This window comes from Equus quagga, chromosome 19, assembly GCF_021613505.1.
Source record: "Equus quagga isolate Etosha38 chromosome 19, UCLA_HA_Equagga_1.0, whole genome shotgun sequence".
Classification (NCBI taxonomy): Eukaryota; Metazoa; Chordata; class Mammalia; order Perissodactyla; family Equidae; genus Equus; species Equus quagga.
Genome location: NC_060285.1, coordinates 28,328,381 through 28,355,619, shown reverse-complemented (window position 1 = coordinate 28,355,619; position 27,239 = coordinate 28,328,381). Strand labels below are relative to the sequence as shown.

Below are 27,239 nucleotides of genomic sequence, written 5' to 3'. Positions count from 1 at the left end.
TGTCATTCATAGAAAGGCCTTCTCTGCTTTAACTTACAGCTAAATTCCATCTGGTAATGACTTTAATATAAGCTGTAAGATAATGATTTGTCTACATGTTTTTCCCCTAAATAACTAATTATTGTCTAACTGTATGCTGAATAATTCATATACTTCCTTGAATTTTATACACACACACACATTCCATTAATGTGCTGTGCCATGTTTATGTTACTTTGGTCTTTTTAGAGCTTTCTATTCTGTTCTACTGTTTACTCTATTCATTTTTGGACCAGTACTCCATATTTTTGATTACTGTAGCTTTATGCTGTGTCTATATATCTGGTGAGAAAAGGCTCCCTTCTTTTACACAGGCTCTTTACACCTTTTTATTTTTCTGGAAATTTCTTGGCTAATGTAGCATAATTAATTTTCTCAGATGAACTTTAAAATCTTTTGTCTCAGCTGCCAAGTCTCTGTCCCCCAACACACACCCAAAAGAGAAATCCCGTGTGATTTTGATTAGGATTGCAATGATTTTAGAGACTATTTTAAGCACACTAAACATCTTTATAATATTGAATTTTCCTAGCTAGAAACATCTTAAATCTCTCAAAGTTTGTATGTTTTCATATAGATACTGCATGTTTCCTGATAAATTTATTCCAATATGTTTTATACTTTCTATAAATGAAATATTTTCTTCAATTATGTTTTCTAATTGAAAAAACTATTGATTTTCCCCATTATTATTAATATTGTAACAATAACCTTACCTGTTATTTCTAATCATTTCTGGTATATTTTATCAGTGAATCCATTCGGGTTTCATAGATATAGAATTATATTATTATCCAGTAGTGAAAATTGTGTTAACTTCTTTACAATATTTATACTCCTACTCTTGAATAATGGAACATTCATCATGTGGAATGAATCTCAAGCTTCAGTTTTAGGCTTGAGCCTTAATTCACTCAAACTAACCATTTATCCTACTACCAATCTCCCCACCAAAGTGACTGGTTCAAGGATGAGTAACACAGGCCCACACTCAATGGGGCATGGCACATCCCTGGTTCAGTGATTTTTTTTTTAGGGTTTGGCATGCAATTCAAGAGTTTTCAAGGTTTTCAGAAAAGGAGCTCTCTCTTTTTCTAGACTGAGATATAAACACATGAGAGGCCCGGGACCTCTGTGACTGTTTTGCTCCCATGAGAGAAGCAACCCAACACACAAAGGAGCACAGAGCTGAAGGAACTGAGAGCAATCAAGCAGCAATGCTGAAACAAATCATGCTTGAAACAAAACCTATCATACAACTTTATGAGAGCAAATATCCCCCTCCATTTTAGAAACCAGTGAGCATTATTTGCAACCCAAATTATCCTAATGGATACACCAGCTGTATCCAAGAAACATGCCTAAAACAGAATGACAAAGAAAGTTGGAAAATAAAGGCATATGGAAAACTACACCAGGCAAATATATGCAAACAGAAAGCAGGAATGGCAGAATCAAAATGAGATAAGAAGAATTCAAGATCAAGACCATTAAGCAGGGGAAAGAGGCATATTGTAACATCTATAAGTACAATTAATGAATTCCTGTGCATCAAAAACTACAGCAGCAAAAAAAAATTACAAAACAAACTCTGACAAAGACAGGTATAATCATCATAAAAAATCACAGTTGTAGTGGGGAATTTTGCATCAAAATTTGACAGACCAAGCAGACACAAATAAGCGAGGATATAGAGAATATAAATAATACAAAAAAAGACAATGTAAAAAAAATTAACATTCTCCCTCTCTTCTTCACCAAAGAAGAAATTGGAACATCATGAATGACCTACCATTAAAAAAGGTCTAGGCCCAGTTAGTTTTATTGCAGAGTTTAATCTCCAAAATAACAAATAAAAGTTCAGATAGCATTCCTCACTATCTCAGCTCTCACTGCACGACTAAGGAGCTGAATATATTCAGAAAATTTTAACAGATCCTTGGGTTTCTGAACTCATCCTACACACCATCCAAACTTTAGAAACCAAATATGATCAGATACTGTGGCATCTCTATCTGAATTTTTTCTTTCTGAACTCAGGCACCAAATCGATTTGAATGTTGAGGGAATATTTGTAATTCCTATTTTATCTATCTTATTCAAAATATTCTAGACTCCCAAAGATGATTGAGAACATGGCAGTCTACTAAGCTAACACAAGAATACCCAAACTTAGTAATTTAAAAAAGAAAAATAGTTTACTTAGGAAAGCAAATGTTCTCAATGAAATATTAGCATATTAAATACATCCAGTCATTGAAAGAGTAATATAGCATGACCACATAGACATATTTCAGAAAACTATAATTATTATAGTAACAATTCACAGGAAAAATAATATCTATAGATGCAGAAATATAAATATATTGTATATAAATATATCATAAAAAATTCCTAATAAAAACTCTGAATAAAGTAAGAATACATTCTCATCTTTCATTTATCTAAATATTCTCATTCTTATTTTTGTTTATTATATTTCTTTTAAGAAAGCTATTAAATATATTAAAGAACTTTTGATAAAAACAGCAACAAATATTTTACAAATGGTAAAATTTGTAAGCCATTGCCATTAAAATCAGAATCAAATCAGAAATTCCTTTATCTCTATTATTTTTCAAAATTATTTTAGATGATCTGAATAATGCAATAAGGCAAGAAAACTAAATCAATAGTATATATATGTATTAGAAAAAAGAAAATAAATTATGTTTATTTGCAAATTTTATATTATACACTTAAAATCCCAAGACTCACAACTAAAAATCTATTAAGACTAATAGGAAAATTTAACAACGTATCAAAATACAAGAAAAATATTGATTAATAGTTTTCTTTATCTTAATATTATGGAGTTAGAAATGGACATATATAATTATCCCATATACAGTAGAGATATAGAGTATAAAATATCTGGAAATATATTTAAGAAGAACATATGGGAAAAATATATAAAGAAGCAAGATATGAATGAATGTAAAGGTTTAATTTTCCTAGATGGAAAGACTTAATATCATTAAAATATTAATCCTTCCAAATAAGAATTTTGGAAGGATTTTATACACTACAAATTTAATACAACTACAATTAGAATTTCAAAAGATCTCCTTTCAACCTTGTTGTATACGTTAAATATTTTATAATATAAAATTTTAGGATACAATAGAAGAAAAATTTCCTGAATAAAGGAATCCCTGAGTATGAATTTTGAAAAAGCCCACTAAGCTCCAGAAATAATTTAATAGAATTCACACTCCCATCTGTAAGGTGTGAGAAGGCCTGCTCTCCCATATCCTCACTAGCACAACGCGGCTATAAGTAATAATACATTGAACAACCATACTCCCACTACCTTACCTTAAAAAAAAGTAAAACATAACCAATGCAGTTGAAGCTCACTTTGATTTGAATAAATGAAGTGTATTCATTTTAGATTCCATTTCCCAACCCCTTGAGGTAGCCACTGTTCTGAATTAGGAGTTTATCATTCTCATCCATTGTTTTATATTCTCATAATGTGTTATATAAAAATGTTTACATATTTTTGGCTTTACGTAAATGATAAAAACCTGCCTGCATTCTTCTGCCATTGTTTGGTTTTGTTTTGGAAAACACTGTTTCTAAGATGTTGATGCCTTATTTAGCTCCAGCTCATTCTAGTTTTTCATCTTCTGGTTCCCAAATCATCCCTGTGTTGGATCTCCACATCTATAAACTCCTAGTTAATTTCTTTCATTGCCTTGTATTTTTTCGCTGCCTTCTGTATGGTTCTTCTCATGCCTACCCTCCATATCACTGATCATTCTTCAGTGTTGATTCTGCTCCTTTCTCTGCTTCTCAAGCAGTTTCCATTTAAAAACTGATCATATTTTTCCCTTCAATTTCTTTCTTAAGCAAGCCAGCTCTCCTTTCCATTCATCGTGGCTTTAATTCCTTTGAGAGGATGGAGGAAATTTAGTCCATTGTTTTTATTTCCTGAAGTAATTATTATTCTAACACATATAATGCACCTTTCTTTTTACACGTCACATTCCTTTTTCATTATTTTCTTATGATTGGTGAGGAAATCTCATTTTTCCTGCTTCTTATTCAACTTTTACTGGGCACAATTTCATCTGGTCCTGATATTTGACCAATAGCACTGGTGGATTACCATCATATCCGTTCAGTGTTTACCTAGTTCCCTAGAGTGGTCCCTTAGGACTCAGGCCGGAAATCTGGACATTTGAGAGATTGTAATATTTTTTCAGTCATTCAGAAAACTGAGGAGGGAAGACAAGGCAGACCTAGATGGTAAGCAGCTAAAGCCCAGGTATAGTTATGTTGTCTACAGGCACTTTCCCAACAAATGTCTTGATCCTCACCCCAGGCAACCCCATTAAGAAAAATGCCTCTTAAATTCTTGTCATTCTCCCCGCCCATGGGAAACCGGGACAGTGTGAGAGCTCTTGGCTCAAAAAACCCTTTTGTGAGTGGTTAGTTCTTACTTATCTCTGTTTAGTCAACTGCTCTCAGTAGACGTTTGACTCTCAAATACTCCTCTCCCAGCTTCCCGATTTTCTTCTAGGCTGCCCCTTTTTAAGAGCAGGGAAAAGAATACTGTCCCTGGTTACAAGGTCTCCCTTCCCCTCCAGCTCCTCTATTCCTCTGCAGAGCGGAAGTGGGCTCAGAGCAGAGATCCACCTCCAGTCACCTCTCTGAAAACTGTTAGATGGGCCTTTAAAACCTTGCCATTTACTTCCCAATAACTACACCATTTGAAAGGGGGCTAGATCTATTTAACTCTGTGTCTTTGCTAAAATTGTCATTGTTTAACTGACAGATCTCCAGAGTCTGTGGTATGAGGCTGTGGATGCTCCCTCATTAATGGAGCATGGATGAACATGGAGTTTTCATAGGGAATAAGGGAACTGTGTGTTCTAATGTGTATGTGAATCATTCAGGGATCTTGTTAAAATTGCAGTGATGGAGCCTGAGAATCTGCATCCCTGATAAGCTCCCAGATGATGCCGATGCTGCTGGCTGCAAACCACACTTTGATTAGAAAGGCCATGTATGAGAGTTCTCTAGAGAAAAAGAACCAATAGGATATATGTCTAGAAAGAGATTTATCATGAGAAATTGGCTCAGGGATAATGGAGCCTGAGAAGTCCCACGACCTGCCCTCTGCAAATTAGAGACCCACTAAAGCCTGTGCTGTAGTTTGAAGGCCTGAGACCCAGAGAACCAGTGTTGTAGAGTCCAGTCTGAGTCTGAAGGCCCGAGACCAGGAGTGCTGAGGGCTGAAGACTGATGTCTCAGCTCTGGCAGTCAGGCAGCGCCAACTTACAATCCTCCTCAGCCTTTCTGTTCTATTCAGGCCCTCACCGGATTGGATGATGCCCAGCCACACTGCGGAGGACCATCTGCTTTATTCAGTGCGCCAATTCAAATGCTAATCTCTTCCAGAAACACCCTGATGGACACACCCAGAAATAATGTTTAACCAGATTTCTGGTTATTCAGAATCTGGGCATTCCATGGCCCAGTCAAGTTGACACATAAAATTCACCATCACAGGCTGTAATCATGCAGCAGACAAAGCAAGAAGATGCTAAATGGCTGGCTGAAAATTAAAAATAGTAGCTAATATTAAAATGTTGATACATCCTAGCTACAGCACTAAATGCTCTCCATGGATCATCTCATTTAATTCTCACAATGACCCTGCGGGGAAGGTACCACATTATTTCCATTTTATAGAGGAGGAAATTGAGGCACAGACAGATTGGGTCACTTGTTTGAGACTAAACATCTAGCAAGTGGCAGATTGGCAAGTGACCTCAAACTGAAACACCATCTCCCAGGGCAAACCTGGGGCCATCTGTTACTCTGCTATACCACAGAAGGCAAGGGTCAGCCATGCTTTTATCACAACTAGATTTTTGCTTAATGAAACTGGAGGGATGTTGGGGAAGATGGCCTAGAAGTTTCTTCTGAAATGTAAAACAGCATGGGTGCTTCCTACAAGGTCCAGGTACAGAGAGAGAAGCAAATGTAGCCTTACCGAGGAAAAGAAAGTGGTAAATACCAGCAAGGCTAATGAGAGGAAAAACTACGGGAAATCGGCGAAAAAGAAAAAGCAGAACTTGGCATCCTTACACTTCAATTTAGAGAAGGGAGAGCCACTGCCTAGCAGAATCTCGAAATAAAATTTCCCTAGAAAGCCCCAGAAAAGCTGTGAATTTGTTGTAGTCAAAAAGGATAAGGGGAACTTATGTGTGCTTTCCTCTTATTTTTATGAGCAAAGTACTACTCCTTCAAGATTGGGACCCCAAGGAAAGTTTCCAACCAACTCCCAACCACCACCACAGTTAGGGTTTCCTCTTCTAGGTTCCAAAGGCCTTTGTGCATAACTCAGAGTGCAAAATGCACTCTCATTCATTCGTTTAATTACATTTCTCCCTTGCTATACTGTGATTTTTCTTTTGTACAAGGCCTTAAAGTTTATACCCGTACCTTGATCTAGGTACACCGGAATATTCTATTCACTGAACTTCAGCTGGAGAGACCTGACAGCATCCCTTTTTCACTACTGGCATCCCTCACCCCATCGTAGGTTCATCACTGTTCTTAAGAGGCCTTCCCTAAGTTAAGCATTTCATTCTGCACCTTTATCATGACCCAAAATATTCTTATTGTAAGATTTCATAAATCTCTTTTCTGCATTAAATTATAAATTCCTGGTGGTTATGACTATGTCTTCATGACCTTTGGATTCTCATTAGAGCTGAGCTGAATCCTGCACACTGGTTGATGCTCATAAATCAGATATTGAACACATTGAAAAAGAAAGGAAAAGAGGTTTGGGCACAATGAATGTGCCTGGATTGGCTAAAAATGGATGCAACAACAGCTTAAAACAAAGTTTAAAAACCTCAAAGGCCCCTCTTAAAAAAATCTTCCAGATCCTTTCACATACAGGATGTTTCCAGATCCTAACTTCTTTTTCTACTGAACACACCACTCAAGAATGAGCCATTTTCTCCTTGTTGGGGAAAGTTATCATGCACATGTTTTTAGTACAGAGAGGGAGGACACCAGGAGCTGGATTTACCTTTGAACTAAAATAAAAATAAAAATAATCACTGAACCAAAAAAAATAATTTGCTTTTCTTTTTTTTTTGCAGGGAAAACTTTGCCCTGAGCTAACATCTTTGCCAATCTTCCTTTTTTTTTTTTTTTTAACCCTCCCCAAAGCCCCAGTGCCTAGTTGTGTATTCTAGTTGCAAGTCCTTCTAGTTCTTCTACGTGAGCTGCTGCCACAGCATGGCAACTGACAGAGGGGGGGTGTGGTTCCACGACCTGGAAGTGAACCTGGGCCGCCGAAGTGGTGAGAGCACCAAACTTTCACCACTAGGCTATCAGGGCTGGCTCAAAAAAATTTTTTTTTAGGAAACAAATGATTTAGAAATTTGGAAAGAGTTTTATGAAACAAAAATAGACTAAATTCTATTTTGTTTGAAAGAAAGATCAGACTTTGCCTGCTGTGGTACCATACCTGGAGACCAAATAAATGCAGTGCAGACGACTGGGGATTACTGACCTATCCTCCAGTGGATTCCATGGGCCGTGAGCGCATTGACGGAAGGCCAAGAAAAATGTGGTCGTTTGTGCTCTTCCATTACAGGATAAGGAAAGAACTCCTGGGATTTCCCTCTTTTCCTCTAACACCAATTGTGAGTACTTTAATTTTGTACAAATTCTCTATTTCTGTCTTGAGATAATATGATTAGGGGTTGGGCGCTATGCACTACACAAACCCAGAAAGTCATGACAATTAAAGAGGAAAAACGTGGATTCTATAAAAAATTCATAGCAATTGTACGCAAGACAAATTTATTTCTTCGGTCTCTAAAACAACTGTCAGCAAGAAATGACTTGTAGCTGAGTTTACAAAGTAAACATAAAATGTTATTAAAACTTTAGGTTCTCAGTGCTCTGTTTGTGTCTCCTTTTCACTTAGAATGATTTATTTTGCTCATTGTTATGGTTGTTTTTAATGAAGACAACACAGAAAGTCAGATCTTAGACTAGGTTCTGAGAATCCAAAATCTTAACAGCGAAACAAAACACAACAAAAACCAAAACCAAAAATACTTCTAACAACTTAAAATATTTAACTAATGGAGTGCATACTCAGAAAATAAAGTCTCCGTTCAGCCAGAGTTTGGGAAATTGGCACAGACATGCAAAAATGAAACCACAACTTGCCTCCAGCCTTTTTTTTAATAAACAGCAAGACTTCTTACAATAAAAGATTTTACTACATTGGACACGAGGTTTTTAATTTTTTATTTCAATCCATCAAGCTCTTCCAGCCTACACTCACGTATTCTTCCTCAGCCTCATCCTCCTACGTTTATGTGTAGGAAGAAGAATTTAACTTCCTTCAGCTAACAGGCCTTACAATGGAGAAAACACTAAACAAAATCCAACTTCCCCCCCAAATCATCTTATATTTATAGCCAAAGTTTGACATCGTGTGTGTTCGTTTTCCATTTCCCCCACTAAGCTCTCCCTGTTGAGAATTTTTAGCACCTGGCTCCTGAGAAAAACGTCCTGAGAGCTTTATTGAATTACTGCTTCACATTTCGCACCTTTTGGACATTAATCACCTCTCTCAGAGACAGGGGCTGCAGCTCCCCAGTAATCAGCCCTCTGGTTCCCCATGATGGGGGGGAAGGGCATTTAAGTGTTAGAGAGAGGGGGAGAGAGAGAGAAAATTGGGGTGGGGGGGAGGAAAACAGAGAAAAAAATGCTATTTTTCCACAGTTAAAAAATGCAGTTAGAGGGCACTGAGAAGGCATCTAAAAAGAAAATCGGAAGCAACTTCAACACTCAAGATAGATTTAACCAGCAGATACAGAATAAGCTGGGGCCAGCCGGGTGGTGCAGTGGTTAAGCTCGCACATTCCTCTTAGGTGGCCCAGGGTTGCCAGTTCAGATCCTGGGTGCAGACCTACGCACTGCTTGGCACGCCATGCTGTGGCAGGTGTCCTACATAGAAAGTAGAGGAAGATGGGCACAGATGTTAGCTCAGGGTCAGTCTTCCTCAGCAAAAAGAGGAGAATTGGCAGCAGATGTTAGCTCAGGGCTAATCTTCCTCAATAAACAAATAAATAAAATACAATAAGCTGGTGTGTAAACTGCAGGGTCTTCTGCACTTCCTATGGCTGACACAAAGTTTTGTAGCTATTTCCTGGAGCTGGAATGGAATGGAGCTCGCTCTCATTCAAGAGCACAGTATGATGGTAAAAGCAGTCAACACGTGAGTGGTTATTCATTTGCCAGGCCCCATTAACCCCACATAGCTATTATCTATCCCGCTGAGGATCCCAAATACCCTCTGAGGTGGATACCCTTATCCAAAACCCTTAGCCACTTGTGTTTCTGCAATTCAGCATTTTTCAGATTTTAGCAAGTCAATGTGGAGCATGTGCCGTATAGTATGGATCCCTTCCATAGGGACTGGAGCTCATCCAAGCTAACACTCCTGCAGCAAAACGTGTAGACAGACACAGAAGTAGGAAGCAGACGACTTCTTCAGATCAGGTCTTACTGCCAAAAGCGTTTTTGCCAAGCCCAGATTTTAAAAAACCTATTTTCAAAGGTTGAATTTCAGAGTTGAAGATTGGATGTATTGTCATCTCCATTTTACAGGCAAAGAACCTGGGATGGAGAGGATAAAGGGCCTTGCCTCTTGGCACCGGCAGCAGCGTATGGGCTGGATTCAACCAGGACCTCTCAGACTCCAGAACCTGGGCCTCAAGCCCACTCTCTGCCCCTCCGACTTTCTTTGGGCGTCTAAGTAAATGCGGAGGTCTCGGAAGTCGGTCTGCTATCTCAAAGACTTCAGCTGTCCTCTCTGTTCACCACCACTTGACTTTCTCTGCCACCTCACCTGGAAAATGATTGGAGAAAGAAGGAAAACACTGTTTTTCCTTTAGTAAGAGCAGAAAGGGGCAGCTGCGGCCTCAGTCTCCTTATTCCCTGAGGAATTTGAGTTTTGCTCCTGAGAAACAAAGCTGAGAAGAAAGGGAAGGGAGAGTGGGGGAGAGGGGAGGAGAGTGGAGGGAGGGGAGGAGGGAAAGAAGAGGGCATGGTGGAAGAGAGGAAGGAGAAGGAGAGAGAAGGACCTGGAGCCTGGGATCCAGAAAGGACCCAAGCATGAAACAAATCCTACTAAATTCAAGATGCCTATGTCACTGCAGTGTGAGTCTCCTTTACCAACTCACACCTTTGATAAAGTTGGCTGCACAAAAAGATGCCTTCTTGGGGCCAGCCCGGTGGCACAGCAGTTAAGTTTGCACGTTCCACTTCAACAGCCCAGGGTTTGCAGGTTCGGATCCCAGGTGTGGACACAGCACCGCTTGGCACGCCATGCTGTGGTAGGCATCCCACATATAAAGTAGAGGAAGATGGGCATGGATGTTAGCTCAGGGCCAGTCTTCCTCAGCAAAAAGAGGAGGATTGGTAGCAGATCTTAGCTCAGGGCTAATCTTCCTCAAAATACTACTACTACTACTAATAATAATAAAAAGATGCCTTCTATGAGTAAATGTTTGCAATGTTTGCTGACATGAAGATGAGGCCCAGCTTCACATTTGGGTAGCACGCAAAAAGGACAGCCCACACATGCTGGAAAAAGGCCACCAAACTGACCTAATCCAGCTGAGGCAGCGGTTCAAGGGCAGAGTTCAGAGGAGAGGGTGAGCTATCTAGGAATGTGCAAAAACTTGAGAACGACATTGGACTTTATCAGGCCAGAAGAATGAGGTTGATCAGTCTAGCTCTCGAGGTACAGGCTGATCCTGGCTGCAGCCAGGCTTACATTAGGTACCCCGGTTTGCGGATGGTTAACTTTTTCCATGCAGACATAGAGCGTCTTCAGCACTGTTCCTCTTACCCTCCTACATGCCAATATGCTTTCTCTCGGGAGAGAAAGGAGGGTACCTGGAATTACACATAGCCCTGAAACGCCCGTGGGAGTGTGTGGTTTGCGAAAGTTTTTTGCCGTGCCTATAAAAGCAGGAAAACGGTTGAGACCCATTATTTGCATTTTTTACTTGAAATCCTAATGGCTAAAATTGAGCTTGGTGGCCAAACGAATGCCAGGAAAAAATCAAGCCCACACAAAGCAGAGTCTGGCATGGGCAAAACAGCTTGAGGATCTCTCTTCCCTCCTTTGAACCAGGGCAGCCACATCCTATAATCAGTGCTTCCACATTGCTATCTTGGGTGCTAAATTCACAGATGGCCACTTAAGCTAGGTCCAGCCATAAAGGTGGGGTTTTAACATCAGCCCTTCATTCTGTATGTGAGGCTCCATTTACAAGTCCGTCTTTTTTTAATGTTGTAGCTTTTGGTGCATCACCACTAATGTGTGGCTAGGGCCTTGCCAATCGGCCAATTGGTATATTGCCGTTTCCCACATGAAGCGAGAACTCAATTCCAATGAGAGAGAGTCCTGCACCCAGTTGGCACCCCCTCAATGTTGGTGATTTGAGAAGCTTACGACAAATCCACTCTCCTGGTTCATAAATTTTGTCAGGTGCTTTAGTCTAAACCAAAAAGGATATAAAGTTTTAAATGTTACGTACATGGGGGCTTATTTTTCTGGTGTGATGATAAACAGTAGCAAAGGAAATATTTTTTCCTTTCTCTGTAAACCTACTCTTGTCAAAATTAAGGGCTAGGCATCAGAATAACCATACATGTTTAAAAATATATATTAAAAAAGCAAATCACATTTCTTTCCCTGTACTAATTTAAGAACATACAGAGGCATACACGTGTGGCACTCAAATGCTTGTAGAGATTTTCCTTTTGCACTATTTCTCAAATTTTATTCTCTCCTCTTTCCAAAGCTAACTCTCTACCCACCCTAATCCACCAGCAAAGACATATGCAACACACCCACACACACACGTCTGTTTTGTTCTCCTGAAATAAATTTCTAGTGAAATGAAAGTTTTCACAGGAAAAAAATACTATGTTAAGCCAGAGTTGTACTCAAGATATTGAAACATACTTTTACCCTAATAACACGCTAAAACGTTTAAATTATGAAATAGTCCTCTAAAGAACTCCATTTCCACTAGCCTTATCAGAACTTTATTCCCTAATATGAAGTGTTACACCAAATGCCTAAGTTTAAAAATAAGTTTGTCCAACCATACATGGAGATGTTTTTATTTTATTCTGCACAGTACAGTGTTTTCCTATCTAAATTGACAAGTTCAGTGTGAGGAGGCGGAAGGAAGAAAAACAAAGGAACACTCATTAAGAAATGAAGGCAGGACTTTGCTCTTGAAAACAGAAGGGCAAAAACACAACTTTCATAGCCAGAGAATCACAGCCAGCATTTTGATAAGAGAATGAACTTTAATCCACACAGATGAATCTGAAAAATCTTCTGGGAGAAGTGCCATAGATTATTGGAATAAATATTATTAGCAGATTCACAGGCTATAATCACTATCTGTATCCATGCTACTGAGTTTCAAATTAACATGGTTATTTTACTTGGGTTTCCAAATTTTTTTATATATTTTTTGAGGAAGATTAGCCCTGAGCTAACATCTGCTGCCAGTCCTCCTCTTTTTGCTGAGGAAGACTGGCCCTGAGCTAACATCCATGCCCATCTTCCTCTACTTTATACGTGGGATGCCTACCACAGCATGGCGTGCCAAGCGGTGCCGTGTCCACACCCGGGATTGCTGCGCCACAGGGCCAGCCTGGGTTTCCAAATTTAACATTAGGGAATTTTGGTTGTGGTCCTATCATCATGAGGCAAATACATATATATAATTCTGAGCTAATTAGACAGTGTAGGATTTGTCAGTATTTACAAGAGCAAGTTTGAGGGTGTAAAAGAATCTACTTAAATGACCCCCAAAAAAGTCCCACGGCACCTTTGGTAATTGCTGCTTTCGATAACATTTCTAGTTCTTTACGAAATGCTACATGAGATCATTATCGGTTTTCAAAGTGTATTTTCCCTTTTTTCACTCATTCTTTTCCCCTTTCCCCACAATCCTGCTCCATCATTTTTAGTCAAATATCCAGAATTATCTAGTTAACACTTATTTGGAAGCTTTCAGAGGGATCCTTTCTTAAACCCAGAAAGAGATTTCTGCCTCCCTTCTCACTTTGCCTGGACTCTTAGATGGGGCAGAATCATACCTGACAGTGATTTGGACTCAACCTGGAAAGACCAAAAATAGTCATCCAATTTTTATACAGCAAAAGGAAGACACTCTAGACCGCACAGATACAGCACGTTTCAAACTGTTGGCAGATATTCCTACTTCTTGGGCTGGGAGCATAGATGGGGGTAGAATTCATGGTGAAAATGTATTTGAGAAAGTACATTTTCATTCCTTTTTGACAAGGAAGTGGATCCAGAGAAACACCCTTTTTTTGTTTTTGAGGAAGATTAGCCCTGAGCTAACGTCTGCTGTCAATCCTCCTCTTTGTGCTGAGGAAGACTGGCCCGGAGCTAACATCCGTGCCCATCTCCCTCTACTTTATACGTGGGACGCCTGCCACAGCACGGCTTGATAAGCCAGGTGTATGTCCGCACCCAGGATCCAGACCGGCAAACCCCAGGCCGCCGAAGTGGAACATGAGAACTTAACCACTGCGCCACCAGGCCTGCCCCTGAAATACCCATTTTTATATCCTAACACGAGGGACTTTTTGCAACTCAAGAATAGGCCAGATACCTGCCAGCACCTTAAAAAGAGTTAAGTGATTTCTGAGTGACTGTATGATGAAGGTAATGTTACCCTTGGTCTCGTCTCACATGTGAAAGGCAGGGCTCTAAATGGTAAGAAGTCTCTGGACTGTAATCTCAGATTCTGTAAGGAATAGGCATTTGGGATAACGGAAGTTTCCAGTTATCTAAATGTCAGCAAGAAAATCCTTTTTGTTTTCCCAAGCTTGTCTGTTAGCTTGCCTATATATGAAATTCTCATTTCGTATTTATTGAGTTACAGAGTTTAAAGAAATCAGCCTTATCTTTTTGTAAAAAGTTCAGGTCTTCTTATCAGCCTATTTATTATGATTTGCAATTCTCTCTAAAATGGAGAGGAGAAAAAAAAAATCCAGCTGGGTTTTCCAGTAATCAAAATTGTACAGATTCCTGTGGCATACAATAACCAGAAAACTTAGAAAAAGTGGTCAAGAAAACCCCTGCCATAAACCAGGTTAGTTGACATAACAGAATCCAAGAATGCCAAATTCCAATCATGTATTTGGGGAGAAATGAGCCTGGATGGATTTTGGAATTCATTCAATTATTTGAATGCAATGTTCCTTTCCTAGATTTCTCCTAGGCTGGTTCTCTGGTCTCCTTCAAGTTTCTGCTCAAATATCACCTTCTCAGTGAGGCCTTCGCTGACTATTCTGCTTAAAATAGGAACCTACACCTACCCCTCCCTGCCGCTGCCCAGCACTCGCTAGCACCGTTTTCTGCTGGGCCCTCGCACAGCATTGCACAATTGTGCAGTATTCACAGCACCAGCACAGCGGTCCTGTTCCTTAGCACTATCACCACCTGGTATATTTTCCTGGCTTGTTTACCCTCCTCTCTGAGAGTGGAGATTTTTGTTTGGTTCACTGTTGTGTCTCCAAGTGCCTAGAACAATGCTGGGCACTAGTAGGTGCTCAATAAATATTTATGAATGAACAGATTCACTGATCTTAGCATCTTCCAAAGCTCTGGTCTAAGCGTCCCCACCTTCAAGGTGTTCCGGTCTAATGGGAAAATCAGACCTGAATGCAAACAATGACAATACAGCGGGATCAAAAAGCAGACACTGGGATGTGATAATGGTTAGGAGCTGGCGCTTGATCTTGGACAAACCTGGATTCTGGCTGCAAATCGTCCCATAGCTCTATGACCTTGGGCAACTTACATAGCATCACTGTACCAGGATCTCTTCCAATCAGAAATGACGACAGTAACAAATGTCTACTCTTACAGGCTTGCGATGAGGAGTCAGTGAAGGGAGGCCCGTAGGGGCTTAGCACAGTCCTGGCACTCAGGAAGTCTACAAGAAGTGCCCAGAGCACCAGGTCAGATTTTTACAGAAGCAGGGCAGCAGAGCAGGAGGTCTAAAGCTGTCTGATGCTACTGGGAAGGCTTGCCAGGAAGACGACTGAGGTAGGAATGAAGGAAAAATCTTCCTCAACATGCACACAATGAAAACGCCATATTGAATTTTCCTGTGCTTAAGGCAGGAAATCTTTTTAAAAGTAAGGAATGCATCTACTAGTAATATGAATATGTAACCAGAGTAGGGGCTTATCCAATTGGAAACGGGATATTGACAAGTCTCCCCACTAACCAAATCTGGCTGCAACCTTCCATCTATCTTCTCTGAGTTGCCATTCTTTCTAAAATGGAGAGCAGAAAAAAAAAAAATCCAACTGGGACTGAAATATTAGGTATTATGGCCCTGAGAAAGAAACGTCTAAGCCACTCGCCACCATCACCATCACAACCCACCCCTGCTTTAGCAGCAGAGGCTCTGCTAAGCAGAACACATTGTCCTTCTCAGGAAAACTAATTAATTCCAGATGTGGTTCCAGATCAGGTTCCAAATCACAGCACTAAATCCACAGGGAAAAAAGGAGTAACCTTGCTTCTCAATCACTGGTGAATTACCTCCTTTCCCTACCCCTCAATAGATTCTAAACTCATTAACAGTTTCTTTAGGACAAGTGTTCCTGTCTTTGCATTCAAGAATCTTTCAAGACATTGACACACAGCTCTTGAGTTCAATCAATTTCACAACTAGTTGTGCTGTAACTTAGGTCAATATTCGAACCGCTCTTTGGCAACTGGAGTTGAGAATTTTGAGGTGGAAGGAAGTGCTCAAGGCCAGGACTCGGCGATATATACAGTTTAACACTTGTGTCCCCTTCTTATCTGCAAAATCTCTTATAGAATGATATAGTCAGGCTAAAAGAAAACAAGAGGGGGTATTATGTAAATCTGGTATTATCATAATCTTTTTCAACAGATCAAGATTCTACTGTTTCGGCCTAATAATAAACACCATGCAATCCTTAAGTCTGTGAGTCAGTGATGGGGATATGACTCAAGATTTTACAACTAACTTTAAAAGACTAAAAAGCCATAGCAAATTGGGTAGGGATGTACTGTATTAGTACCCACTAAATCATAACTAGTTGAAAGGGAATGGTTTCTTCTGGCGACAAGTTGCTTCATGTTCCAAGTAACCATTACCGCATGTTTAGGAAGCAAAAATAAAGTTATAAAAGGAGAGAGAAAACAACTCATTTCTAATTTGAGGCCTGGCTCCACAACAACATTTCTTAATCAAATTTTAAGCGCCCCAAAAGGGAGTTTTCTGGGCTGGCAGAAATGTTCTGTCTCTTGATCGGGGTGTGGATTCCACGGGAATGTGAAATTCACTGAACTCCATGCATTTAACTGTAGAAAATTTTTACCTCAATTGAAAGAAAAAAATTTAAGGGACTCATACCTTGAAGGTTATGACCAGGAGGTACTTACGCTCAAAATGCAAACCTAGAATGAAACTACTCTTCAAAATTTCTATTTAAATAAACATTGATTGCAAAAATGGCAAGTGCTCTAACAAAGAAATGTGGAAAATATTCAAGATATGTTTGAATTGTGCTGTTTCATATACCACAAAAGTGCCTATAAACTGGTAGCTCACACTCAAACCCAACTTTCCATGCTAAACCTTTAAAACATGGAAGTCCTTGATGTCTGTACCAAAACAAATCTCAACAATGTAGCTGTTCTGAAAAAGACTCTTTGAGGTCTATTTGGGTTCCTTTCAGACTGGATAAGGTATTCTAACTCCTCGCCATATTCCCTAGGAAGTAGACGCCTGCTGGTTGCCAAGGCCTTACTCAGAGAGATAATACAGTAACATGGCCTATCAAAGTGAGGTACTGTATGTTCTGGCTGATGCTTACAGTCTGGGTTTAATTATTAATAGCACCTTGTTTTACTCTCAAGAGTCGCAGTCTGCTTGATAAACTTATCAATCAAATTATATGGCCACTCTGCCCATAAAGCCCATGTGATTTGGCCTTACTCCTTCTTCCTCTCCACTCCAGTCGCACTGGTCTTCCTTCAGACCCTCCCATTCACCGCACACTCTCCAGCCAGATGTGCGCGCACCGTTCCCTCTTCCCTGCCTTCTTCACTTAAACCCCTACTCATCCTTCAGACCCCAGCTAAAGCGTCCCTTCCTCTGGGAAGACTTTCTACAGTCTATCTATTCCAGCTCCCAGGACACCACTTCTCCACTTTCCTCTCCTTAGTACGTCCCAGGTCCGGTTTTCACACTGGTTTGGTAACTTTCTCTCTGCCACTAGGCTCTAAGCCCCTGAGGGCAGAGACACTGACTATTCTTGGCCCCTCAGTGCTTAGCACCGTACTGGACACACGGAGGGACCCAATAAGTCTGAAATGACGTGATAGATACAGCACGAAACACCAATCACGTTTTAACCATTAGAAAGGATCCCAGCAGACTTAAATGGACAGGGTGATGGGGAAAATGCAAGACTCTGGGAAGTAGGGAAGAGAGCTGGTACCTCATGTTCCAAAATTACATAAGCTCTCCATGTCTAACTCTACAGCCACAACCACTAGCCCAAGGGCTAACTGTCTGACAACACTGGCCCCTAACCTTCATTTTGATTAGTTCCAAATTCTTATTCTTACATCATAATCTTAACCATTATAGGAACATACTGACTAATTTATACATACAACTCCAAGCAGGGCCTGACCCACACAGGGGTTTTAAGATGCAAGACTTCTGAAAGGGTCAAAGGAATTGTGCCTACAAGTCTCCTGAGGTTCTTTTAAGAATGCGGCCCTCTGTTTCCTAGAGTATTGCAAAATAAATGAGCAAGAAGCTTTGCTGGCTGAGTACCTACTTCATTGAGGTAGGCAGTAACACTATAGAACCCAGCAGCAAGCTATTCGATGAAGATATCTGCACATAGAAAAAGGGACCTGAGTTTAAACTAAAAATAACCTGTGGTCACTGATTCATTTATGACCGACTAGAAGAAATGAATTACATTTTTAGCGATTCAAGCAGACATTGCATCAGGTTACATCAGAGAAGAAACTCAAATCCAGACTAATTAATTTATAAAAGGCTGCTTTTCTTTGCAGTAAAGGAAGTACTCATACCAATCTAGATTAAGAAGAGATTGAGAACCACTGAGTTCTGTTTGAAAACTGCTGTTAGAGAATCTCTTGTAAAAGCATGGCCAAATGCAAATGGCTTGAAGGACTGCAAACTCTGGGAAAAGGCGACTTACTTTATATAGCAGAGTTGTTCTGACGATTAAACATGAGAATAGATGCAAACGTGCGTTGGACGGCGCTGCATTGCTATACACGTTGGGTAGTGACATGCCATCTCTCAGCTTAAGGTGTCTCCAATACAGACAAAAGATCTGAAGGATTCCTTCTTTTTTCCTTTACTGAGAAAATAGCTCTGAAAACCACAAGACCCAACTTAGGAAAGTTTGTAAAAGAAATATGCAAGGCCTGGGTTATCCGTAGTTTCACCCTTAAGAAGGGGGGAGCAGTTCATTTTCCTTCCTATATCATCTCAAAAACCCAAGTACCTTTCTTGCAGATATGGCTAAAAAAGGACCTTCAAGAAACTCCAAACACAATCACAGTGACATCATCTTTTCAAGAAACCCAGAAAACTATATATTTAATTTGCCTCCATGGTAGAGTACCCAACTTCCAAGAATCCAACTAGTCATTGTTAGATGTTTTCTTATGTTTGACCCTGACAACAGACTGGTTTTTATCCCCAGTTTTACGTATGGAGTGGTGGGCTCAGAGAGACTAGGCAACTTGTCCAAAGTCACAAGCTGGTAGTGGCTCCAGACCTGGATTCCAATTCAGTCTTCTGAGTCCAAGACTAGAATTCTTTACACTAAATCCCAACTGCCTCCTGAAGACAGAAGCCTAGTTTTAAGAGTTCTATGCCTTGTGGGCACAGAGAGTTTGAAAGTGTTTCAAGGCTGAAAATGACCAAGATGGCTAACTAGCCATGAGAAGTTAAGACCTGCATGTTCCAACAAGGCGAAACAAGGTACATAAATCATACACCACAGTACATCAATAGTTAAGAGTTTGGGTTCTGGGGTCAGAAAGGCCTCCGTCCAAATTATGAATTAATATTTACTAGCTATTTGGCTTTGGGGCAAATTACTTAAACTCCCTCAGCCTCAGTTTCCTACCCATAAAATGAAGATTGAAAAATACTGACATACCCAACCTGCCAATCTCACCCCGTTGCTGGGAGGTCAAATAAGAATGTGTGTTGATAACTTGAAGGCTGGCAAGTGCAATGTATAAGAAATACAACTCCACTTGGCCTCCTGAGGGGATGAAACTGCCAGAAATCTAGACTGGAAAATGCATTCAATCCTGTCTATAGCACAATTGTCAAATGTTATCATTTTAGGTTTATGCTCATTTATAGAATCTTCTCAAATAAAGTCTAATTTGTTTGTCGTCTTTCCTTCCTAAAAATGTAGGCATTGCTCAGAACAAGAGGGAAAAGATACAGGGGACTTCTAGTTGAATCGCAATTGCTGAAACTAATTCAATCCCCGACGTACAGCTACAACACCTCAGTTCTTTTACAACCATGTAAACAAAGGAAATGTTACAAGAGCCCTAACGTTTAAAAAGAAAATTTCTAAAAACATAAAATTTGAATTTCAACATAGTTTAAAACATAGGAGTACATGGACTTTGAACTGGCATAACACTTAATTTGGGGTATCTGTTGACTGTAAAAGATGTCTTAATTTTACAAACAAGGACTTCAGCAGATAAGCTAAAATTAGACAAGACAACCCTCTTTAGACTGCTTCAACAGCTTCTCATCTTTAGACATCACTTAAAGATCATAATAATCACGAGTTATTCTTGGGAGAACAAACAAACACTCATCTACTTTAGTGATAATCTAGAGAAATAGTCTCTAAACATGTTTGATCATGCACCCCACCAACAAAATTTTTAGTAGATCCCCAATAGATGCATATTTGTTGATAAAATGTACACGTGCTCTTGCATGGACACGTGAGAACATACGCAAAAATATTTTAAAAGAATGACATAAAATAACTTTGGAGAGGACCTACCTAGAGAATTAGTAAAATCAAAAATACCCATGGGTGAACATGTCTTCTATCAACATTACAATATGAAACAATTAGTGCTTGATGTAATACTCTCCAAATACAGGGAGCAGTTAACTCCTGTTTTTTCTTGCCTGGTGCTCCCTATTGTGATGTTAGGTGTCTGGCCTATACTTAGTCACCCTTCTTTCCTTCAGAATGGGGTCACAAATGGCCTTCCCGACTTAAAGGTACAAGGAAAGAGGCCATAATCACCAAGTGGATTATAACAGATAGCTTAAAAAATATCCTCCCTTTATAAAATACTGAGACAAAGGCTTTAAGCATTGTATTTGGATTTCTTTAGAAACACCTTGAGGATCGTGCTTCATTTAGGCTTCTTCCCATCCACTCCTCCCCCAAGCCCAGTTTCCACCTAGGATGGGCCATATACCTTACTGCTACTTTAACCTGCAATGGTCACACACTGAGTGCAGACTTTGCCCCGATTCCTGAATTACTGAGTCCCTACAGTTTTGTTTCCCCAACTCTCTGCCAAAAGACTGTGCTGACAAACCTCTTGATAAACACCTATGACCACAACAAATGCATTTATTACCAAACCTTTAAATTCCTCCATCCATCTCAGCCAAGTTTCTCACTTTTCATTTCCCCCATCCTTTCTGCTTTTATCTAACCCTAGACTCAGTCACTTCACCCTTCAGTGTCATTACTCTTTATTATTATACAGAATTCCCAAAAGATCACTGTATCTTCAACACTGACACAATAAATATCATGAAAAGGCTCATTATATAAAAGTCTGAAGTTGAACTCCAAAATGTTCCTTGAAAGATTATTCAACTATGAGATGACAGAAAGCATTAAAAAAATTGAGAATTCTATGACTAGGGCCTTATCATTTTTCTACTCCTATTTGACACACTGAACAATGCCAAAAGAAATTGGTAAATGCAGTTAAAACTGCAGTCAAAAACACAGGGGTCAATTATACTCCTCCAACTGTCTGTTGAGGAAATGGTGTCAATCCTCACTATTAATACAATCTAAGGCTTACTTGTTTAGGTGCATTTCAAAAATACGAAATTTAACATCTTGCTTAACAATGTTCCTTCACTTTATACTATTTTTTGGAGGAAAATATAAAAATTTATACAAATAACCAGAAGTTATAATATTTAAAAATTCCCCTGGCCTATTTGTATTAATGTAAATGTGACATAAGGACTCAGTTAAGCAGCTCAGTTTGGTTAGTAGTACAAATTATTTTACTACAAAAGATTTTTTTCATACTGTTATGTTCCCAACGTGAAAAATAAACCAGTTATATTTTGGTAGCAGCCAGACAGAAAAAGTTCAACTGCAGAGACTGACTAAACTATTTACAGTCTGTATACCTTCAGGTAAATAAGTCTATTGTTTTAGACAACCCAAAATACACTTTTTGAAGTCTCCATCATGTATAGATAAAACTATTAACAAATTCTCCCCACATAGCTTATCAATAGCATCTTATCACATCATCCTAAATAGGGGTGCAAAGGGGAGAGGAAATATCTTTAAGCATCAACATCCAAAATACTGTTTCAGTTACCCTATTTCTCTTCTGCAAAGAGGAAGGAGAGACAGTATCAGAAATGTTAAAAATCACCAAGGGGAAAGTCCAATAGCGGATGTAGTGGCTCCCAGGATTAAAGGAAGCCTCAAAACCTTTAGTGATTAAACACTGCAATGCTCCGGAATACTGCTCTCCTTTTAACTTGAAGGCCAATTCTGTGATCTGTAACACCTGTAGAAAACAGTATTACTTGCAATTTGCGAGTTATCGTGACTTGCGGAAATCATTTGTGCAACAGAACCAGAAGGCAATCTTCTGGGGACCATTCCAGTCTATTATTACAGAACTATTGCAAATTAAACGTAGGGACATGTGATCCCCATTCTGGATTACAGGGGGAAACAGCCACACTATCCTGCACGAACCACGATAACTCTTGCCATACCATCTGCTGTAAGTCTTGCTTCAGCACTGTATTACTTAAATTTGGAGAAAAGGAAATAATTTTAAAACTGCTTAAAACTCAGGAAGTAACATTCCTAAACCTATTGCCAGTAACTATGAATTCCTGGTGCCAGTGGCAACAAATGATTTTGAAAGCAGTCGTCCTTTCTTACAACCATTTCTAAGAAACTATCTTTTAACTCAGGCAGAGTAAAAGCCTTTGAAATGATCTAACTAGTAAATTAAAACAGTATACAACTGGTATAAATGACCACATATGCAGGCCTGGCACACACCTGCATGTGCGTACAGCAGATGCTCAAATGTTTTTATCCAAATAGCTAGGCAAAACATTCTCCAGAAGCAATGAACAAGAAATATCAAACAGCTACTGGACCGTAGACAATTGTCTGGGGAATCTAAAGTTCAAGTCACAGGAAACAGCCGGATGCTGGGTCTCAGGGATGTCTCCAAGTCTTTTAAATAGGAACTTAACAGCTCCTTACATGCCAGACATCACCCAAATTCTAAAGCAAAATGTTTTTATTAAGACGTTCTCTTGCCAGTAAACTTCCTTATAAAGTAGCCAAAAGTCTGATGTCGAAACCTTCGAAAACAATTCTCCATCTGAGAAAAGGTTTTATGCCAAAAGTTTTAGGTACTAAAATATACTCCTAAACTGGCTGGAAGTCATCTTCACCTTGCCTTAGGCGCCGATGATTAAGTGTGCAAAGCTTTATCAGTTAACCTAGCGCCAAAGGAGTTAACAGATGAAATGCAGTTGGTAAACAAGTCATCAGAACCGGGGCTGAGACCTGCGCAAAAACCATACTACCAGTTGCTTTTATTTAAATTGAAACTTGAATTGGGGGGCTTTTCAAAGAATGGACTGAAAAACAAAACTCTAATAATTGTCAAGGGTAGTCCACGTGTTGTGGGTATAATTCAAACTCTGGAGGATAGCCTGGCAATAAAGTACACAGACGCTGCTTGTATTCTGAACACCTGCATGTTTAGCTGTGTATTCCTGTGCAGTCTACAAAACCAGAGCAAATTCAGAAATAAATTCCCAAATTTATTTGGGACTACTGATTTCAAGTAACCTAGATTGCATAGTATTTCCAGTGTGAATATGTTTACATGTATGACACAAAAAAGTCACTATATGTTAAGCTACTCAACCGTGTAGTGAAAAAGTCAGAAGTTTCCATTTTCAATTTCCACTGAAAAACCACGTTATCCTCTACATACCAACAACTCTTTATCCTATGGGGGAGTGGAGTAATCTACACTCCAGCATTCAGTGTTCATTTGTTTCATTTAGGGTCTTAAATTTACCTGAAATAAAAGTCTCAAAAGTGAGAAGTCAAACAGCATTTCAACTTGAGAATAAAAATTTATAAACGTACCTTTTGTTGAATTCCAGTTTAAGGGATTTTTATGTAAATCTTGCAGCTGATGAAAAACAAGCACCCCATCTCTGCAGTGATTAGCCTGGTCTTTAAGACTATGGGTCACCTGCCCCAGGGTTTTCTAAGGAACAAGGAATCCATGGGGCAAAATAACTGTTTTTCAAAGGTGGGCCAGAATGGAACATTTATGTCTTCACTTCAACAGGGAAGCAATGAATGTCATCCTTTGAGTATCCCTTTTTTTAGTAGATGTTACCTTTGTCTTTTGTCCTCATTTCATGCGATTAGCCTGGGAATGTGTCCACGTTTTGAGAGATTTTATAAAAACAGGCACCCCGTGTTTCCTCTAACACCTTAATACATATACACAGAACACTTCGCTCCTAATCAAACGTCTTCCAGCATGACCAGTGTGCAACTGGCATTCACAAAGCTTACAGAACCTAAGTCTTCCGGGAATTATTTTTTTTAGCTGAACCTCCATAATCATGACAAGAGATTGATTAAAATGCCAAGATAAGAAACAATTTATTATAGAGAGAAGAAAAATTTCTCATCCAAAATATAGAAATCTGTACAACTTTGCCACAATCAATATACATGAACTGTACAAATTTACACCAGTTCATAATTTACCAAATAAAAGATGACTAACAAAGTTCACAAAATAGATGGTGGTTTGTGGAAAAGACTTTTACCCAATTAAGTACAAGGAAAGTTACAAACCAGACCTCCACTTTCTAAAAATAAGAAGTTTACTCAGTCTTAGAAAACTACAAGCTAGCAAATGTACAGAGAGCTGGCTGGTGCTAACACCACAGTTGAGACAGTGTCTTTTTAAAGGTCTTTTTTAAAGCCTGTTGCCATGGCAGATTCTGGTCACTTGCTACTTTCAAGGCCAAAAACACAATACAAGGTCTGACCATTTCCCCAGGTCATGCTTACTAGTTTGTCTTATGTACATTTATACATATTTAAGTGCTAGGTAAAAGTCTCGTCATAAAACTTCCAGTACTACCATGTTTAAAATGTTGAGCTTTCCTATTGAGCTGCCAAAAGGTTAACAATTTTCAAGTGTAATAGTGCAAATTTCCTCTGCGAGATCTACTGCAGAGAAAGGTTCTTTGAAATACAGATTTGTGTTAAAGGGACTCACGTAAAAATTTAGGTCTAACATCTGGGAGAAACTGAAACCATCCTGGGACTTCACTCCCTAGCAATTAAAGTGATAATTAACTTGGACTCACAGGCTATTAAATCATTGAAAGGTACTGTCCAAACTATGGCACTGTCACTTAAAAAATTTTTTTTACCACTCTATCTTGTGCCAGATCTTCACAGCTGTGACATGGTTTAAATTCCATAATCCATCCCCAAGAGGAGCCCACCCAAAGCAAAAATCAAATTTATCCATCCATTATAAGATGATCCATCCATAGACTATATCTTAACCTGATACAGTCATCATATTGTAGTTCTTGGAAGGGCTTGTTCTGCCCAAGAGAAGTTCCTCCTTACAGCTGATTCTGCTGTCTACCATTTGCACGTTGGTGCTGTTTTGAGTGCTACCTCCTGCTGGTGAGGCTTCATACAGCACACAGATGGAGCCATCCTCTCCGATTCTGTAGGACACTTCGTAGGGGTCAACCCAGAGTGTGAGTTCACTTGGGAGAAGCCTGAACAGCTCCTGACTGCTCAGTCCAATCCGCTGTGCTGCCTGTCCAATCAGAGGATCCATTTTATGGTTGATGCGAATACAACGGTAACCTGATCCCTTGCATGGCTTTTCTGGGAACCAGTGATGTTTGTAATGTTCTATAGAAGAAAAGAACAGAGAAACAATGCTTAGGTCGTTACTGTGCGCTCCCGCGGCAGTTTCCTTCCTCCGCTGGCTCCTCGCAAGAGTGAAAATGAAAACTCCCCAACTTTTGAAAAAGCCCCGCACCGCAGGCGCTGCAGTGCGTGTGCGGGGTGGGGAAAGCGCGGGCAGAGGTTTAGAAACGACGCCTTAGGACGGGACAAATCCATCTCCGGAACCGACCGGGTGAGCCGCCAAACGAGGCGCGCGGCCCCGGCCAGACGCGAACCTGTTTACTTTCTCCACCCCACCCCAGCCGCACACAATGGGGTTTATGGTCTTGGAAGAAAGAAGCGCCACCGGACTGTTAAGCCCGAAGGGAAGAAAAACAAGCAACCCTAAACCACGCTCTGGGCAGGGCTGTAATTGCACCGGTGACAAATCCGATGATTAATAGGCAGGGGCAGGAGGCGCGGGGAGCCGGCACGTCCGTCCCGGGCTGGCTCCGGTGCAGCGGGCGGCGCGAGGTCCCACCCGGGGCCCGGGCGCCGAGCCCCCACCGGCTGGAGGGGATTAGGGCGAGAGGACGTCGAACTAACCCCAGGCCCGCGGCTCCTTTGTCCCCCGATCGGCGGCCCGTCCGCGGCCAGCAGTCCCGCCCCGGGTGGCTTTAGTTTCTTTGTTGTGTCTGTTTCCTTCTCCCCTCCGTCGGCCAGCCAGGGAAGAGGGGGCGCCCCAGACCCAGCCCCCAGACCCCGGCTGGGCGCCGCGTTAGCTGCCGCCCAGCGCGCCGGCCCCGGGACGCCGCCGAGGCTCCCGCCGGCCCGCCCGCTCCGGACCCCCGGCGCCCGCGCCCTGTCCGCGGCCCGCTCACCTGCCAGCAGCTCCTGCAGGCTCTGGCTGAAGGTCTGCAGCTGTCGCTCGCTCGTGAGCCCCTTGGTGCGGAGGAACTTGGAGATGAAGGACACGGCGGCGGCGATCTCGCCTATCATGGTGGCGGCCCGAGTGTAGAAGGGATGCATGGGGGCGGCGGACGGGGGCGGCCCGGGGCGGCCGGGGCTCGGCGGCGCGGCCCCGACGGCGGAGCGGCCACCCCGGGCTCCCTCCCAGGACAGAGGGCTGAGAGGGAGAGAGAGCGTGAGGGGCGGACGGCTACTTTTTTTTCTCTTTTCTTTAGAGTCAAAAAGTTCTTTTCGAGACGAGAGGCGGCAGGAAAGAGGAAGAGACGAGCGACGGCGGCCCGGTCACATCGCTCGGACTTCCCCAGCCGCCTCCGCCTCCAGCGCCGCAGCCTCCGAAGATCCCAACAGCGGCATTTCCAGCTCCGACGGGCGAAGAGGGGCAGGCGCCGTGCAGCACTTTTTATAGCGCCGCGGAAAGGAAGTGGCGTAGCTGGAGCGTGACGGCCGACCCCAGCCAATCCGGAGATCGCACCATTGTGACGCAAGCAGATTCGGAGCCGGAGGGGGCGGGAAAAGGGGCCAGGGGGCGGGGCCAGAGGCCGCGAAGAGAGGGAGGAGCTGACGTAATCCGCTTGTAAACAAATAAACCCCGAGTGGCGGCCAGAGAACTGGGAGCTGTGGCGGGGCATGGAGGAAACCGGAGGGTGCGCGTGTGAAAGCCCCGCCCACAGCCCTGGCTCCTCCTTCCCCCTTCAGCTACTCGAGGCCCTGCGCCAGGGCATCCTCTGCAAGTGTGCGCTGCCCGGGCTTGCTAGCGAGGAGTCTAAGTGCTGTGCACATAA

At 41.1% G+C, this 27,239-nt stretch overlaps 1 protein-coding gene across 1 annotated transcript; it reads right to left on the bottom strand.

Annotated features, from left to right (window-relative positions):
* Nucleotides 1–24,200: 24,200 nt before the first annotated feature.
* Nucleotides 24,201–26,815, bottom strand: BTG1 (BTG anti-proliferation factor 1). Its single transcript, XM_046646594.1, has 2 exons — nt 26,370–26,815; nt 24,201–25,512 (listed from the first exon to the last, which is right to left on the bottom strand). Exons 1-2 carry the CDS (start codon nt 26,515–26,517, stop codon nt 25,145–25,147), a joined length of 516 nt encoding a protein of 171 aa, XP_046502550.1. The 5' UTR covers nt 26,518–26,815; the 3' UTR covers nt 24,201–25,144.
* Nucleotides 26,816–27,239: the final 424 nt, after the last annotated feature.